This window comes from Telopea speciosissima, chromosome 4 (genome assembly GCF_018873765.1).
Source record: "Telopea speciosissima isolate NSW1024214 ecotype Mountain lineage chromosome 4, Tspe_v1, whole genome shotgun sequence".
Classification (NCBI taxonomy): Eukaryota; Viridiplantae; Streptophyta; class Magnoliopsida; order Proteales; family Proteaceae; genus Telopea; species Telopea speciosissima.
In genome coordinates, this window is record NC_057919.1 from 33,756,541 (window position 1) to 33,775,957 (window position 19,417).

The 19,417-nt window shown below is 39.1% G+C and overlaps 1 protein-coding gene across 1 annotated transcript in view; it reads left to right on the forward strand.

Annotated features, from left to right (window-relative positions):
* Nucleotides 1-4,416: 4,416 nt before the first annotated feature.
* The window catches only part of LOC122659811, a 39,366-nt gene continuing 24,365 nt past the window's right edge, over nucleotides 4,417-19,417 (forward strand). Inside the window, exon 1 of the mRNA XM_043854944.1 lies at nucleotides 4,417-4,799. Coding sequence (XP_043710879.1) covers nucleotides 4,479-4,799 — 321 coding nt within the window. The 5' untranslated portion in view covers nucleotides 4,417-4,478. The remainder of the gene's footprint in view (nucleotides 4,800-19,417) is intronic.

Sequence of the window (19,417 nt, forward strand, 5' to 3'; positions counted from 1 at the left end):
AAGTGTTCCACATGATGTCTGACTCTTCGTACTCGGATCCCTATATCTACTTTGAAGCCCTAAAGGATGTTGATTTTATTAAATGGTTTGAAGCTATTCACTTTGAGGTTGAATCCATGCATTCCAACCATGTCTGGACTCTAGAGGATCCATCTCTAGGTGTTAAGCCTACAGGATGCATGTGGATCTTCAAGATGAAGAGAGACATGGATGGTAGTGTGGAATGTTTCAAAGCAAGACTAGTGGCGAAGGACTAGATTCAGAAAAGGGTATAAACTATGATGGGACCTTCTCACTATCACCGATGATAAAATCACTTTGGATTTTATTATTGATTGTTGAACACTATGATTATAAGAAATGGTTGATAGATGTACAGTCCGCTTTCCTTAATAGACATTTAGATGATGTCATATACATGCATCAGATACAGGGCTTTGCTTCCCCAAAGAGAAGAAAACAAAGTGTGTAGACTGTTGTGGTCCATTTATGGACTCAAATATGCTGCCAAGAGTTGGAACATATGTTTTGATCAAATTGTCTTAAAGTTTGAGTTTGAACAAAACATTGATGAGCCATGCATTTACGAGAAACTCATTAGGAGTAACGTCTATTTTCTTGTCCTTTATGTGGATGATATTTTTCTCATTGAGAATGATATGAGATTATTTTCATTTGTAAAGATGTGGTTATCCAAGACATTCTCAATGAAAGGTCTTGGTGAAGCTAGTTACATCCTAAGGATAAAGCTTGTGAAAGATCACAAAAATAGGATGATAGGCTTATCAAAGTCCACTTATATTGACAAAGTGCTAGATAGCTTTAACATGCAGGATTTCAAGAGATGACATGTTCCTCTCAGGCATGGAATCACTAGGTCTAAGTCATAATGACCTTAAATTGTTGAGGACATAGAGGCTATGAAGAGAATCCCTTATGCCTTAGTTGTAGGGAGTCCTATTTATGTCATGTTATGCAGTGAGGATTATGGGCCGTTATCAATCAAATCCGAGATAAGAGCATTGGGCTGATGTCAAAGGGATCATCAAGTATTTAAGGAGGACCAAAGATTACTTTATTGTCTATGCTTGTGATCAGTTATCAGTTGTAAGTTACATAGATTTATATTTTTAAACTAACAAAGATGACATAAAGTCCACATCTGGCATGATTTTTATGATGGGTGGTGGAGCTATAATTTGGAAGAGTGTCAGCAGAAGTCAACAGTTGATTCCACAACTGAAGCTGAGTACCTGACAGCTAGTGAAGCAGCCAAGGAAGGGGTCTAACTCAAGAAATTCTTGACCAACCTAGGGATGGTCGTTGAACATCCCATTTTATTGTATTGTAACAATAGAGGAACTATAACACAAGCAAAGGAACCTAAAGCTCATGAGAGTAACAAACATGTGGAGCGAAAGTATCACTTGATTCATGAGATTATACAACTTGGTGATGTATTCATAACTAAGGTTGACTTTGCACAAATCTTTCTGATCCCTTGACAAAGGGTTTGTCACCTATTGTTTTTAAGAAAAATATTCAGAACATGGACATTAGGTTTATGGAAGATTGGCTTTGATGTACAAACTTGGTTATTTAAATTAAATTATTTAATTTATTTTTATTAACATGATTATATATATTGAGCTCAATTTTCCCATAGATTTGTTAACCTAATACTGTTCACCACTAGGGATAGGATTAGACACCCTGTCTTTATGGTGGTCACATTGTATGCACTTAGGAATGTTGATTTCAAGACACAAATATGAGTGTACATACAATGTGTGCATTGAATTGGATCACTCAAGAATTTCATATGTGATGTACTGTTAGTTTATAAAGAAAATGAAATTCTCTTTAGTAGTTCATGATTAGTCCCTTGATCTGAGTAGTCCTTGTTTTCTGATAGATCTTAATCTACCCTATTCTATGTGAGTGGAAGGGGGGGGGAGAAGATGTGAACTAGGAGACTTGAATTCAAGACCTTCTGGTAAGAATGGGCTTCCACACATCACAAATTACACATCGCGCTAGGCACTTGTTCACAACCAAGGGGTCCTTATCGGAATAGAGAGAGAATTTCTATAATAGATTGGACTTAAATCCGAACTCGGTGGTATTTTCTTAAAGTGTTCGAAATGTTTTTTGAAAGTGTATATATTATTGTTAATGTTAATTGAGAACCAACTAAATTTATTCTTAAAAAAAATTTAAAGTTTTGACTCCAAAATCTCTTTGCTAGATGCCAAACTTTACTTTCAAGTTTTGAATTTGGAAATCAACATATAAATGGTTTTAAAAGTTCTTAGATTGGACTTAAATCCGAACCTGGTGGCATTTTCTTAAAGTGTTCGAAATGTTTTTTGAAAGTGTATATATTATTGTTAATGTTAATTGAGAACCAACTAAATTTATTCTTAAAAAAAATTTAAAGTTTTGACTCCAAAATCTCTTTGCTAGATGCCAAACTTTACTTTCAAGTTTTGAATTTGGAATTCAACATATAAATGGTTTTAAAAGTTCTTCAACAAATTATCTAACTATAGAATTCTTGTAGTCTAGCCACAAGCCAATCACCCTCGTCCTCTAAAGGAAAATCTCTCTTACTAAATATGAATTCTAGTTCATCTCCCAAAAAAGTCTTCCTCATTTCTTCAAGATAAACCACCTTTACTTCTAATATCTCCTTCACCATCTCAAACTCCTTCATTTTCTCATTTGAAAGTCCAATCTCAGTACAAAGTTATTTATTTTGTTTTGAACCTTGAATCCGTTGATTTTGAACTTTCTTATCAAGAAATCATATTGAAATATTGTATCTCATCTAAAGATTCCTATTTTAGAACTTGCTTATGATATTCATCGGAAAGTAAATACATTTTTTTTTTTTTGGGTAAGAGGGAAGTAAATAAACTTATTCTCTATAAAACTCAGGGTCTTTTTGGTATCATTTTTCATTTTGTTTATGGTTTATTTAAAAAAATTCATTAATAAAAATCATTTTTAATAAAAATAAAACTGTTTGATAGCTACTAGACATAAAAAAAATATAGAATGAGAAACCGTTTGGTAACTTACCTATGTGTAAATAATTTTACAACATTTTTTAAGAAATGAACCCAATCATGGAAATTTAGCATTTTTTTAAAGAAATGGGTCCAAAGCCCATATATAGTTTATGTGGTGGGTGAAGAGAGAATTTTCTTTTCCAATTCCATTTCTCCTTTGTCCGTGGACCAAAACTGTAACAGAGTATAATTATCCTTATTAAGTTTGTCTTTTCAAACCTGCTATATTGGAATAATCTGGTTGATAACCAAAGTATAATATTAAATTATGTGTCAAGAATCAAAACAGTATATTATGAAATAAAAAAACCATAATTTTGAGAGATTTAACACAACAACAGAGATCAGCCTGAAACTCACGTTGAAGGTCACTGCTAGGCTCTTTAATACTCCCAAAGTATGGATAGGATCTAAAGGATAGATTCACCTTAATGTCTGTTATTGATTTCAGCAAAATAAAGCCCAAAATAGGGCTGCTCCAGCTTTATGTTGGTGTTTCTTTGCTTTGATTTGGTTCCCAATACCAACAACATAGACTCACTTTTGAATCATGCCTGCAAGAAAACATAAAAAGCCGGTATCCCTCTTTCAAGTTGGGGTTCACTATGGGATATCCACAAGATCTCAGAGTTGCAGAGTGCGGGCTATTACCAGATTTTGTTCTATCCTCTACCACCGATGGGAAAAATGGGAGAGAGAAGGGTTTTTTTAATAAAAGAAAGTAGTTTTACCATTTTAACCTTGCAAGAGAAAAATTAGAACAAGTGTATAAAGTTCAGGGAAAAAATGACATAAAACGTTTTTGTCCATAATCCCATAATCCATAATAGACTCGAGAGTCTATTATGATTTTTGGAGTTTTTTCAATTATTTTAAAGGGAAAAGTTTTCATACATGATCGTGTAAACCGTGTATGTGAGAGGGTGGGAGTTTCAAGGCATTAATTAATGAATGGAGATTTATGATTTTTCCAACTCTTTGTGAAAGATCCTCTCACATACACAGTTTACACGATCGTGTATGAAAACTTTTCCTTATTTTAAATAAAAACAAGTTTCAAAAATGATATCAAACACATAAAAAATGTCAGAAAATGGATACAAAAAGACCCTCAAGGCCAAAGTGTCCAATTTAATTCCAGGTATAAAATAATTGGTGACCCGATGAAAAAGCATATTCCTAAGGTTAGTTACAAATGATATTCAATCCTTATTACGAGATGACATTTTGATTTATTAAATTAAATTCAACAAAAGGATTAACGTTCTCAACTTATAAGACTCCGATACTTGTAAGAGCCAAAAAAAAAAACAGACTCCGATCCCACAGAAGGCACAAACAAGAGAATCGAAGATCGAAGCAGAACAAAGAAATGTTAGAAAAATCGAGCTTGTTCAGTCACTAATGGCGTTTGAAATTCCAACTTCTCTGATCCGTCAAGTGCAGATTGCACTACGTGAAGAGGCTGGTCTCTCTTCTTACGATCCAGATGATCCTTCCCTCCCCAACTTACCTTCCATCGAAGAATCACTTGCGGAATTCGATCCTTCACCGCCTTATCTTCGATGCAAGCAATGCAGAGGAAGACTTATCAGAGATCTGCAATCGATAGTTTGCATCTATTGTGGCGCTCAACAGAGAAAAGAACTACCTCCAGAGCCTCTGCCATTTAAAACAACTTTTGGGTATCGATGGTTGCTCGAATCTCTGGACTTGGATGGATCTGTGAGTGCTCTCCTCTTGCTTTTAAGAATCATCTAAACTAACTATTGGTTTTATTAGTTAGGGTTCGTTTAGTTTGAATTTTTGGGTTGATATTTTAATGGTAATGTGATTAATTACTGTCCCCAACAGTCGGATAAAAATGCTTCTAATGTTCATAGTTAGAGCAGGAGTGTTGGATTGTCAATTTTTGGAACCAATATGAATGAAGTTAGGTCTTGAACGGAGTTTTTCTGGTCTGTTGATTGCTCATTTATTTAGTTGGAATGGAATTATGGAAGGATTTTAGTGAGTTCTGGGTTCCTTATGCTTTCCAAATGTTTCAACTAGTATAAGTGGCCTATCTTAACGTTCCAGTTCAGCCAATACATTTGTTAGTTGTTCAAGTCAGGTTCCACTTTTACATGTTTGAAATGGTCTTAATGTAGTTTCTTTAGACTAATACTTCATCTTGGTCTTCATTGGTGGAAGAGAAAAATACTTCCTCAAACTTATATTTTGCTTTGTCAGATGCCTGCTTTCTGAAGCAGAAAATATCTCCTGTAGAGCATTTTGAAACTGGTATCCTTTTTATTGAAAATATAAGCATTAAAACAAGGCTTGCAAGAATGAAGTACCATTCCTTAAAACCTCTAAGCTTGATCCATTTTTAATTAGTTGGACTGAATGACCATCTGAAACCCTTTGAAGACCAAAGCAATTTTCAGAGAAGTGTGGAAGTTCCAATTTTGATGCTTATGTTAATATTATCATTCATTAATTGCAGTCTGTGGTTTGTGTTTTTCTACTGGTTTTTCCGAGGAAGTACCAGATTTTTTCTTTTTTAATCCATTGGAGTAAAGGCTGCCTGTTAGGCTGGGGAAGATTCTAATTTTTTCTCTGGACCTGTGCTGTTGTTATGCGATGCTCAGGATGTTGCTAATTCTTACCTTTGGGTTTGAAAGAGTCTAAAAGGATTCACCATCTGGATGTGGATGTATAATTACTATAATTAGGATATTTGTGCTTTTTTCAGGTCCCTAATGCAATAACCAATCCCAAGCTAGAAACTAGGGACTGATTTGCAAGACAGGATATCTACTCGAAACCCTAAGAGAAGAGCCCCCACTATACAATAATCTCCCCGACGGTACAATAATCTAAAAAACTAAAATATCATTTTATAGACTATACTAGCTACGTTCATCTACTCCACTCGCTGCCGGAGCACGAATCGGATTTTTTGAGGAACGTATCCAGAGAGAATTGGATTTGGTTAGACAATGTGTGGTTGGTAAGCAAGGATCGGTTTTTTAGCAAGGTACGGAATGTATCGTCAAATATTCAATATGATTCCACAAGATCTATTTTCGTTCAAGTAAGGGATTCTAGCCAATTGAAAGGATCTTCTGATCAATCCAGAGATCGTTTTGATTCCATTAGTAATGAGGATTCGGCGTATCACACATTGATCAATCAAAGAGAGATTCAACAACTAAAAGAAAGATTGAAAACAGCGAAAAAGCAAGAAAGAACAGAGAACTAATTGGATAGAATATAACTGGAACCAGAAATTCTTATGGTAGAAAATTAATAATTGAGGCTAATCAGATGGATCTGATTATCTGGTCGAGTGGACCATTTAGGGATGCCTACTTGCTTTGAAAATTTGATGATTTTCAGAGAACAGAGCAGCGCTCAACCGAAGAATAGTCCAACAACTAGAAAACTCAGAATTTGGAAACCAGAATTGAATTTTATCAGTTGAATATCAGAGAACAACTAACATAAGGATCAGATATTGAATTTAGGGTTATTAGATCAAGGAATCAAATATGCCAATATAAAGCTAGCTGATAACTAGAAGCCAGAACAAAACAATAGAAGAAGAAGAAGAAGAAAATAGGATTAGAAATCCACCTAACCTGTGAAGAGAATCAACTCTTCCACTACGAAATCCACCTTAGCATTGTTGGACATCCATTCGAGCATACCATGAATCCACTGGGGAGAGGAAAACAAAGCTTCATTGCAATAGTAACTCAAACTCGTATGCGTAATGGCTAGTTAGATATCTATAGTATAGTTTCAAGGCATCCAGTCGCATTCTAGGGTCCAAGACGACAACATGCCTTGTTTGATGCAAAAAAGGTGACCGCCTTGGACGTCCAGGCGTCATGTTGTGGCCTTGTGACAGCACACCTAATATTATATTAGTTTTTATGCACTTCACGAATTTATGGTGATTAATGATTATTGCTTTGGTTTTTAATGGATATGCTTATATTATATCATCTACTTTGCTTTTTATATGTTTATTTTCTCATATTAGGTCATTACTAGCATAATTATATCATATTGCATTGATTTGGCTTCTATGTTGCATATAAGAATAATTATATAAAATTATCATGTTATATTACATATATTGCATGCCTAGGGCACCCTAGGTGGGTGCCTTCTTGCCTAGGTGCCTAGGCGCCCTTCCAACGCCTTGGGTCGCCTAGTCGCCTTGACAACTATGATATATAGACTTTCAAGATCTGACTCCTAACATTAGAAATAGCCAAAAGGTCCTCGCTTGATACCAAGTTGATCTATGATTAAAAATTGTATGGAGGATCCTGAGTGGAAAAGGAAGTATGGTGCGCTGGAAGTTCTAGGGTTTCTGCAAAGGAAAAATATGGCGAGGGTGTGGAGGATCCAGATGGTGATCAGTTGAGAAGAAGAGATTGAAAAAAATGGATTGGCTTGTCTACATTGCAGAGCCTTTCTTATTTATAGTGTAGAATAGAGATTACAACCTTTGACAAATAAGGTAAGCTAGGTAAGAGTGAGTCAGCTCTTATTCTAACATATAATAAACCTAGATGGTCTAGTCATAATCCTATCCTTAACACTCCCCCTCAAGTTGGTGCATAGATATCCCTCATGCCCAACTTAAATACAATAGGATGGAATGACTTAAAAGTCAAACCCTTTGTGAAAAAAATACATTAGCTAATTGATTCTATGAAGTGACAAATGGGATGCAAATTGAGTCTTGTTCAATTTTCTCCTTGATGTAGTGTTTGCCAATCTCAATATGTCGTGTTGGATTGGGTTATGGGCTATACTGATTGCTGCCTTATTATCATGGTAGAGCCTCATGGGTTCTTCAGATATCACCACTAAATCACCAAGTAACACCTTGACCAAGATAAGCTCACACACACCCTGCGCCATAGCTTGGTACTCTGCTTCTGCACTAGATCTGGATACTACTGGTTGGTTTTTTGCTTTGTCAGGTAACCAGATTTCCTCCGAGGAATGTACAATATCCTGAAGTAGAGCACCGATCATCAATGGAACCGGACCAGTCAGCATCGATAAAGGATTCCAACTTCAAATTGCTATTGTTGGAGAATAAAATGCCATTTCCTGGTGTTGATTTGATATACAATTAGAATCCGGTATACAACCTCAAGATGATTAGTTTGTGGATTATGCAAAAAACAGCTCACAACACCTACAACATAAGCAATATCTAGCCGGGTATGGGAGAGGTATATCAATCTTCCTACAAACCGTTGATATCTCTTTGTCTATTGAATCACCCCCTTTGCAGCTGAGTTGATGATTAACCTCAAGAGGAGAATCTGCCAATTTTCATCCGAGTATCATTGTCTCACTGAGCAAATCTAAGACATACATCCTTTGGGAAATGAAAATACCCTGGCTAGATCGGGCTACTTCAATCCCTAGGAAGTATCTGAGAGGTCCTAAATCCTTGGTCTCAAACTCTGCCAACTAAGTTTTTAACAATGAAATTTCTGCATCATTATATGGTATCACTATATCGTCAACATAGACAATAAAGGCAATAACTTTCCATCCTTGTGTTTGACAAATAAGGTATAATTAGCATGGCTCTGCGTACTCAAACTGTTGCATAGCCTTCTGGAACTTGCCAAACCAAGCCCGTGGTGACTGCTTAAGTTCATAGAGGGACTTATGTAATCTGCACATCTTGCCAAGTATAGATGATGATGCAAAGCTCAAAGGGATATTCATGTATACCTCTTCTTCAAGATCACCATTAAGGAATGCATTTTTTATAGGGTAATTTACACATACCACTCCTGAGGTTTAACGAAAGTATAATTTTACCCCTTAATTTTGGATAATTCTACGTACCTCCCTGAGGTTTACAAACGTTAACAAATACACCCATTTCGTCAGTTCATGACTAACAACGTTAAAAATATGATGTGAACTGACAGAATTGCCCTTGCAAAGAAAAAAAAAAAAACCTTGCAACTCATCTTCCCCAAATCGATTGGGGAAGATGAGTTGTCGGCATCCCTTTCTCTCTTCCTTCTCTCTCTCTCTCTCTCTCTCTCTTGTCAAGTATTCTACCGTCTTCTCTTCTCTAAATCTAAATCTCTGATGGGGAAAAAGAAAGACCTGGTCTTCTTTTTCCAATACATTCACAAGAAATTTTGAAGCCAAGTTAAGGAAAACACGAGAAAGTACTGGAATCCTCCCACCCCTGTTCTATACATACAGGACTCTGTGTCCTTCCTCCACAATGTTCAGGAAGTTTTACGCCAACCATCGAGCAATCTGTGAAGAGTTCTTTGCAATTCGTGCCAATCCCTAAACAAAACCTAAATCAGTGGCAATTTCGATCATCCCCACCTTCTTTGATGGCTGGCGAACCATCTATGATCCATTCAACAACTTTCCCTTCTCAACCTCCATATCTTCAAAACTGATCTTCCTGGGCTCAAAAAGGAAGAAGTGAAGGTTAAAGTGGAAGAAGGCAGAGTTCTCCAGATCAGTGGAGAGTGGAGCAAAGAGCAGGAAGAGAAGAGTGACCAGTGGCACCGGGTTGAGCGTAGTAGTGGCAAGTTCCTGTGCAGGTTCAGGTTGCCTGAGAATTCCAAGATTGATCAGGTGAAGGCTGCCATGGATAATGGAGTGCTCATTGTTACTGTGCCCAAGGAAGAAGTGAAGAAGCCAGAGGTGAAGGCCATTGAAATCTTTGGCTAGAAGTTCTCGTTCTGACAAGAGAGAGAGAGAGAGAGAAAGGAGGAGAGAAAGGGATGAGTTGCAGGGTTTTTTTTTTTCTTTGCAAGGGCAATTCTGTCAGTTCACATCATATTTTTAACGTTGTTAGTCATGAACTGACAGAATGGGTGCATTTGTTAACGTTTGTAAACCTCAGGGGGGTACGCAGAATTATGCAAAACTGGGGGGTAAAATTATACTTTCGTTAAATCTCAGAGGTGGTATGTGTAAATTACCCTTTTTTATATCAAGCTATTGAGGATTCCATCCAAGATTTGCAGCACAAGATAATGCTCCAACATAATTCATTTTTGCAACAGGGGCAAATGTGTCATGATAGCCAATCCCTTAGGTTTAAGTGAAGCCCTTGGTAACCAGCCTTTCCTTGTATCTCTCAATGGTTTCATCTGCCTTCTGCTTTACAGTGAACACCCATTTACATCCTACTAGTTTCTTCCCTTCAGGACGAGGAACAAACTCCTGAGTATCATTTTTCTTCCAGGCTTGCATTTCTTCCACCATAGTATCCTTCTACTTAAGGTTTGTGATAGCTTCTTTCCAACCTTGTGGGATAGACATAGTGGATGGCAAAGAAACAAAAGCACAATAAGATGGAGATAAGGACTTATAAGAGACAAAGTTAAAGATAAGATGTTGGGTGCAAGTTCTAACTCCCTTTTTCCACTGTCAATATCAGTATTTGTCTGCTCCCTCGAATTCGAACAGTGTCAATAACCAAAGGGTTGGCAAAAATTTCACTAAAAGGAATCTCTTCCTCAAAACTCTCCCTGATGAGAGGATTGGTAATAAGACTTAGTTTCATTAAAGGTAACATCTATGGTAACCAGTAAGCGACGAGAAGGAGGATGATATCACTTGTAACCCTTTTGAGAGGCAAAATACCCAAGGAACATACAACAGAGAACCTTCGGATCTAATTTGTATCGAGAGGGAGAGGAATTATGAGCAAAACAAAAAACAACCGAATTGAGGAAGATGCGAAGTAAGAGAGGGATCCGGACGCAGACCAGCAAGGGTTTTGACGTCTAGGACACTGGAAGGGACCCGGTTAATGAGGAAAGTTGTAGTAAGAATTGCATCACCCCAATAGAATTTAGGGACATGAGTGGCAAACATTAAGGAACATGTGACTTCAAGAAGATGTTGATTTTTCCATTCCGGAATACCATTTTGTTCAGGGGTATGGACACAAGAGGTTTGGGTCAAGATACCATATTCGTCAAGGTATTAAAGGAAAGTTCCATCGAAACCCTCCCTGAGCAACAGTCTTAGTCTGAAGGAGATAGACCTAGTCAGACGAGTACAATTATCTATTCAAGTGATAAACCATTGGAACCCACCCTGAGCAACAGTCTTAGTGGGACCCCACAAGTTAGAATGAATAAATAGAACAATAAACATTGCTTTTATTTTCATTGGGGAAATAAGGGGACCGAGTCTGCTTTGCGAGCTTGTAGATATCACAAGCAAACCTCTCTAGAGTACAATGCTTTTATTAAAGACAAAAATAAATAACTTACATCATGAAAGGAAGGATGACCGAGACGATGATGCCATTTATGCAACTGAGTGAGAGCATTGTTTGCATGAAGAGTGCGAGCTGAAACCAGGGGAGGTGTATCATTTATATCCGGGTCCAAGTAATACATCCCATCACGTACCCTGCCATATCCAATTGTTGTTCCTGTTACCTGATCGTTAAAAACATAATAAGTGGAATAAAAGTGAACACAACAGTTAAGGTCAACAGTGAGACGATAAATGGAAAGTAAATTTGCACAGAGGTTAGGGACATGGAGAACAGAGGACAAAGAAATGGTGGAGAGAAGGAAACAAAACCCTTACTAGAGATAATAGACAGTGATGCAAATTCATCACCAAAATAAGCTTGTTTTATTAGGAATAAGTCTAGGGTTGGGTTATATACATATTGGGCCTTTGATCCCATGGGTTTTTAATATAATCGGTCACTTTTATGGATCTAAAGTATGGGTAATTAGGTTGCATACGGGATTAGCTTGTATACTTAATTTATTTTCATGTTTTAGAGTTTTAAATTGAACCGGTCCAAAATTGGTTTGAACCAGCGGTGCAATTTAAGTGACTTGAGTCACCTTTCTTTTATTTGTTTTAAAATTATAACTTTGGGTCCACACCTCTTCACGAATTTGAGAGAGGCTGTGGTTTTGTAATAGAGTCGGCTAGGGGCTTCTTAGTCTCGTAGTCTAATTAGGAATTTGGCTTTAGGCCTTTAATAAAAGCCATTCATGGGGCTCCTCCAAGCATGACTCAATTTGGGTTAATTGGGTATACTCCTACTTACTCAATCATCCTTTAGCCGTTAGTGTCACTTCCTCTGTGATCACAAATGGTACCTCTACCTCCCTTTGGCTTGATCCTTGGCATCATAGTTATCAAGGCGTCGCCCATGGCGTCCAGGCAGAATATGGGAGCAAGGCGGTGGAGAGCCTTATGGTATGTAAGAAAGGCGACCGCCTTGGTCCCCAAGGTGACCAAGGCGACGCCTTAGGACGCCTTGTGACCAAGGCGGTCGCTTTTTGTTGTTAAATTTATTTTATGTATTTACTTTTTTATTCTATTTCCTAACTTATTATTTGAAAGTATATATGGAGTATCTACACTGAGATACATTGGATCAATACTATAACAACCCCATTTATTTATTTTTATTGTTTTATTCCATTTACTAACTTTTCATTGGCTGGTGTATGTATTATCTAAACTGATATACATGTTATCAAGGGTATAAAAGACTTTTTCTTCTTCTTTTTCAACTAAAGTCCAAAATTGGAACCCTCGACTTTTCATCTTCGTTATTTGGGTTTGGGAGAAAAAACCTGCGGTGAAGGAACAACTCCAAGTCTCCATCAATTCAGGCATTGGTCTTCTCTTGCCAGGAGCTTTGATTCCGACGAAGCTTCCTCCGACTACCACGTTTCCAGCAAGTTAAGTAACCTTGTACTCTTCTTCTTCTTCTCTTCTGTTTTTCTTATTTTGCTGCTGTGCCTCCATGTCCCATTGTCCCCTCGATTTTTCGTTTTTTTTTTCTTATGCTGCTGCTGCTGCTCCTCCAACCTCCACCCCCATCGGTGATTCCTACCTGAGGGCCTACTGCCTAGGCCTACTGATAATCGATTTTTTTTCTGTTTCTTCTCATCCTCCTCCTCCCCCTTCTTTACAATTTTTTTTCTTCCTTCTCCTTCCTTGTGACGCACTATGTTCTTTTTCTTTCTTTTCTTTTTTATTTTTCCATCCTCATTTCTTTTGCCTATAATAAATTGAATGATATATCCTCATCCTGAGACAATGTGGACCTGTGAATACATATCATAGACGTCATTTTGTTATTTTGTCAAAATCATGATATAATAGTGTGGCTTCTCCACCCCCACCAGCAATTCTTATGCTGCTGTTCCTACCTTAGGGCCTACTGCCTAGGCACTCATGGCATCATAGAGGTAAGTATTAGCAACCCTTTATTCTTTATATTTAATAATTTATAATGTTGTTCCACATTTATATGCTATATTTCTATGATAATATGATGAACTTAGTTTGTTAATTTGTTTTTTTGATGAATATCTTGCATTGGTTTGAATCATTAATATTTATTTAGCAAAGTAGAATTATATAAGTTTTAACACGCTATTTGTACCAAATAAAATGGTTATATAAGAAAAAGAATACTAGAACGCCTTGTTCGCCAAGGCGACGCCTTGTGGCCGCCATATCGCCAAGGCGCTTAGGAAGGCCCTCAAACGCCATGGTTGCCTTGCCGCCTTGATAACTATGCTTGGCATCCCGCTGGAGTCCTGTATAGCATCTTTGGTGCCCGAAGGGTTTACTCTACTGTCATCCCCAAATCTGCCCCTCTCTTATCAATTATCTCCCATGGATCCTGGTCTCCCCCTATCCATCTCCCGCCCGATCTCACCCTGATTTGGGCCTCTCCCCCTCTCCCCACCCCTCTCATTCGGACAAAGTAACCTGGCTCCTCTCCCATCATGGTATCTTTAGTTCCCGCTCAGCTTGGGATTTGGTAAGATCCCACGGCCCTTCAGTCCCCTGGTGCAACCTTGTTTGGTTCAAAGGTTACATTCCTAGACACTCATTCAATGTTTGGAGAACCCTAAACAATTGCCTCCCCACCCAGTCCTTCCTCATCCATCGCCACATCCCTGTCTCCCCCTCCTATATCCTTTGCTGGAATGAGAATGAGGACGTTGACCACCTTTTCTTTTCTTGCCCCCTTGCCTCCTCTATTTGGAAAAAAGCTTTGCAATCCATCTGGCCTTGAAACAGATGCCCCCTTCCCTTCACCCGGGAGTGGCTTTAGCTTGATATGTCCTTTTCTGTCAGCTCTATTTGTGATATAATTGGCAAGCTTGTGTTCAATGCTGCTATCTCTTACATCTGGATGGAGCGCAATCGTCGTAGATGGACTTCCAACTCCCAGTCCATTGACCTGATTTGGAAAGCCATCTTTTTTTATGTCAGCTCTAGGCTCCACATGCTTTCTCATGGATCTCTTGTAGACTCCCCAAGGAACAGGCACATTGTTGTTACCTAGGGCTTAGACTCTTCTCTCTTTGGCTCTCCTAGCCAGGCTCCCTAGGCCTTTGGCTAGTGCTTGTATAGTTTACCCCCCCTTCTCTTTCCCCTGTGTATTCCCCCCTTCTTCCTCCCCTCCCTTCGGGGTTTTGGTAATGAATTTTTTATTCACCCAAAAAAAAAAAAAAAAAAAAGCCATTCGTGGGGCTCCTCTTTTCCCCATTGAATGTTTTAAAAAAAATTAACTCTTGAGCTGCTGCTGCAACTTGTTTCTTCTCCAAGGAGACTGTCATGTGTCTGATGAAGGCTGGTGGGATTGGTGTTTGATCCAATCGACACCTTGCAGTGTGAAGCCTGGGTGGTTCCTTTGAAGCTCTCTTTTCAAGTTCTGATTTTTATTCAAGTTTTGCATTCAAACAAGCTGCTGCCAAGGATTCTCTGCAACAACAGTGAGTTTAAATCATCCCATCCCCAAACTTTCTTCTTCTAATCCTCTAAACATCCCAAACCCTAAATTCCCCTTTGTTTTGTTGTTTTTCCCAAACCCTAAAATCATCACAGACCATTCCAGCCATCAAAACAGTCCCATATTTGGATCGAATGCTTCTCTGCTCCCTAGGGGAACTCAATCCAAGTTGCAGCCCTAACTAACAACTCTAACCCTAGAAACCCCACTCACATCTCTTTCAGAAAACCGAAAATCCTAGACATCCCCTTGCTGCTGATTCTAATTGACAAGCCTAGACTTGTTAAAACTTAACAATACCTTCACTGGAAGATTCCTCAACATCAACTTGACCTTGTCCTACCATCAAACCCTAACCCTAATTTAACCAAAAACACCTATTTGACCTATTCAAACTACCCTGTTCATAGCATATCCTGGATATTGGCTTCTAGTTGAACCCCTTCCAATCTAGAACTACATTACTGTTACATGGATCCTTGCCCTCCAATAGGCTCTATCCTAGGTCATACTTGAACAAGATCTAATTTCTACATATCCTTCCTCACAACTTCTCCTATGGTCATTTTAGGCCTACCCCTAGCTCTTTTAGCTCCCTCAATTGGGTTCATATCACTCCTTACTGGGGTGCCCTAGGCCTCTGTTGGACATAACCATACCACCTCAAACGACTCTCTAAGAGCTTGTCATTGATCTGGGCAACTCCCAAGTCAGCTTCTCATATGATCATTCCTTACTTTATCCTTCCTAGTTTATTCGCACATCCATCTTAACATCATCTTTGCAACACATTGCTTTGCAATATGGCACTTCTTCATCGCCCAGCATTTCGCCCCATACATCATAGTTGGTCGTACGACAGTCCTATAGAACTTTCCCTTAAGCTTTAAAGGAATACGTCGATCACACAACACTCCAAATGCACCTCTCCACTTCATCCATCCCACTTTAATTCTCTGTAAAACATCAGCCTCTATGTCACCATCTTTGGTTATGATTGACTCCAGATATCTAAAATAGTCACTTTGCGGTATCTCTCTTTACTCAATACGCACCATGTTGGTATCAATCATATTATGGCTAATCTTAAAGTCTCTTGTTTCCAAGGTTGATCTCCACCACTACGACGTACTAATAGGCCCTATTCTACACTAATTTAGTAATAAAAAGCAATCAAAGCATACAATTAATGTAAAACAACTTAAATAAGCATTAGAAATGTAAGAGTGTAAAATACATCAATCGTAACATATACCTCTATGATTCCAAGCCATATTTTCGAATCAAGTTGGCCTCTGAATGTGCCACTTAGGATTCCCATGTCATAGTGTTGTTGAAGAATCGCACGTACTCTTCCACACAATTCATAAAAGTATTGTCATCACCTAACCGAATGTAACGTATCCTAAGGTGTGGAAGTGGCGGTTGCGATGAGATCAATCAATTGCTACTGCTACCAGGCTGTTGAACTACCATCGACATGTATGGCTGGGTTGGGATTGTGAATATGTCATCCACAAAACCTGACCCAGTGCTCCGATTGTCAAACTCATGTGCAGAGTATACTGCCTGCGGCTGCCCAAACTGACCATAGCCACTATATTCGGAGCCGGTGCTCTCATGGCCATACTCATAGTCATACTGAGGCTGAGAGGCATGCCACAACTAATGCTCACTAGTAGTATTTATACTCATGCTTTTGAAACTTTCAAGCATAGTCTTCATACTCATGTCCTCATCCTGAGCTTCTGTCTGTCTCTGCGATGCGAGCGTCTCTTGTACGTAGTGGGGGCACCATAGTCCTGACCCTATGTGGCATGAGTAAATTGACTCTCACCTGTGTAACGTACAAGCTCTGCCTCTGTCTCCAGCCCGTATTGGTACTACTTGTGCATCCCCTCATGATGATCATCATAATAACCACCACTCGCCATGCCACCGCCACCACCATCATCATCACCACCTCCATCATCATCTCCACCACCACCACTACCCCCATCACCTTCAGATGGTGACCCATCGGACTCGTGTTCCTCCTCATCAACCTGGCCAGCTAGATTCTCAAAAGGTTGAGGCGACTTTGAATGCACATGCCCCTCTTTCGACATATAGTCATCCACATTAGTACCCATCGAACTAGCTGTGGTGGGGTCGGGCCTACCCCTAGCCTAATCCATTTCTAGTTCACCTCGGTCCCTCATCCATTGGTATAGGGGATCCTCTTCCTCAATTGAGTTCTCTTGGAAAATGTCTGCTAACTCGATTGGTTCTTCAGAATTCTCTTCCATTTTTTCACATATATGCTTCATCCTTAGTCTCATATTATAGTGCACATACACCAACTGGTCCAGTCGTTTGTGACCCAATCGGTTCCTCCTCTTGGTGTATATCAATGAAAATATACTCCAGTTGCGCTCGCATCTGGAGGATGAACAAGTCTGTGAGAGCACTCTGATTACTATCTTTCTCAGGTTAGGTACACTTGAGCTATGTAGCACTCACTAGTCGGCTGCATTACAAATTACATTATTAGGAATATATTTAGGTATATGAAAGAAATTATAATTTATAAATGTAATGCCAGTAGGTAGTTGTGGACCTACCAGGGTCTAATTTTTATCTACCTTCCACTGCAGCTTTTCGACTGAAACTCATGGAAGCATCTCTGAAGTATTGGATCTGTTTCCATTTCAAAGTTTAAACATGCCTTGAATTAGTATTTACTATTTATTAATTAGTACAAAGTACAATAAAGCATAGTTGTCAAGGCGTTGCCTTGGTTGACTTGGGCGCCTAGGACGCCTTGGTCGCCTAGTTGGTGTCGCCTGGAATTTAGACCCTCTCCACTGCCTTGGGTCGCCGAGACGCCGTGACAACTATGCAATAAAGTATCTACTAAATACATGCCTTTGCTTACTACCAAGTCTTAAACTCTCACCTCATTATTTGCGTTAGCCTGTATCGTTGCATTTGACTCCAACTTCTCAATGGCATTTTCAACTGCTACTAGTAGTTCTGATTCAAGTCCAGGATTATGCTTGTACTGATATTTGGGATTGAGATAGTATGTTGGTAATGACATGTATACTTGTTAGCATAGTTATTAAGGTGCCTAGGCAAACCAAGGCGATGGAAGGGGCTAAAAACAAGGTGACACCAACAAGACGACAAGGCTTTGCCAGAAATCAAGGTGAGAGAAAGGCGCATGGACGACTAGACGTCGCTTTGACAACTATGCTTGTTAGTACTTTTGAATATGTAAATATAAATATGACTGTAAAGTGTAAAGTATGTTGAACTCACCAGCTTTATGCAATGGATGACTCGAGTACTTCTCTCATCGATCATAAATGATCTTAATGTATGCCTTCGCTCTCCGGGGTATCGCAGCTCTTACAAATTTCTTCATCTTCTAAAGGGCAGGATAAATGTGGGCCAAGGTAGGTCTGTATCCACCATCCTTAGTACCCTTACCACTGGCTCTAATATAGCAACCACTTTATTCAAGTTACGGCAGAATTGGTCACTTGCGATGGTCTCTTGTGCTGCCCTTCTTTCGTCTGCATTCGACCCCCTCCAACCAAACTACTGTTCACTGGCAAACATAGACCTCAGATTGACAACCTTCGTCTGAAAGCTCTTCAATGCAATTTAGTTGGTGGCAAATCGAGTGAGACCAGGCCTCACCAAATCACCATTGCATTTCTCCCTCAACATTTGTAACGCATAACCATGGTTATATACAAAAGTGGTCACATGTCTTGCCCTCCTGACTATACTTGCTACCAAAGTTTTCTTCCCCATGCCCTTTAGCATTAGGTCAATGGAATGCGCAACACATGGTGTCCAAAAGAGGTAGATCCTCTTGCTTTTTTTATTCATCAATTTCTCTTCAGTCTTTTTGAAGTTAGAACCATTATTTGTCACAATTTGGATATCATTCTTTGGCCCTACCTCCACAACTTTCTTTAGTTCCTTGTACAAAAATGTAGCATCTTTTATGTCCTTTGATGCATCCAAAGACTTCAAGAAGATTGTCTTACCATTACAACTGACCATGAAGTTGATGATGGACTGTCTAGTAGGTCCAGTCCAACCATCAACCATAATGGTAAGTCATAAGTCTCCCACCTTGGCTCTTTAATGTGTCAATATAGTCTTCCAACTCCTTCTCCTTTGGAAAGAGAACATTCATCAATTCATATGGTGTGGACCCTTCATTCTTGGGCCAGCCCTCCCTGCAGCGTCGAGGAATGCATGATAGTATGTTCCCTGAGCTATATTGGGTGGGATGCTACTCTAGAATTCAAACTTACTAAAGGTATCCCGTGCTGCATCTTGTTGTGTGTATATGGTGGGATCCTACTGAAGAACGGGATCTGGGGAAGGTGCTCGTGGTCGGGGTGGGTACCGTGGGGGTTCCCTCACACTCTGTGCTCTCGTAAAAGGAGGTGGAATCTCCCCCTCTCCATGTTTATGCTTTTTCCTCCTCTCACTTCCTTGAACTGGCTTTGTTGCAGTTGAGCCATAT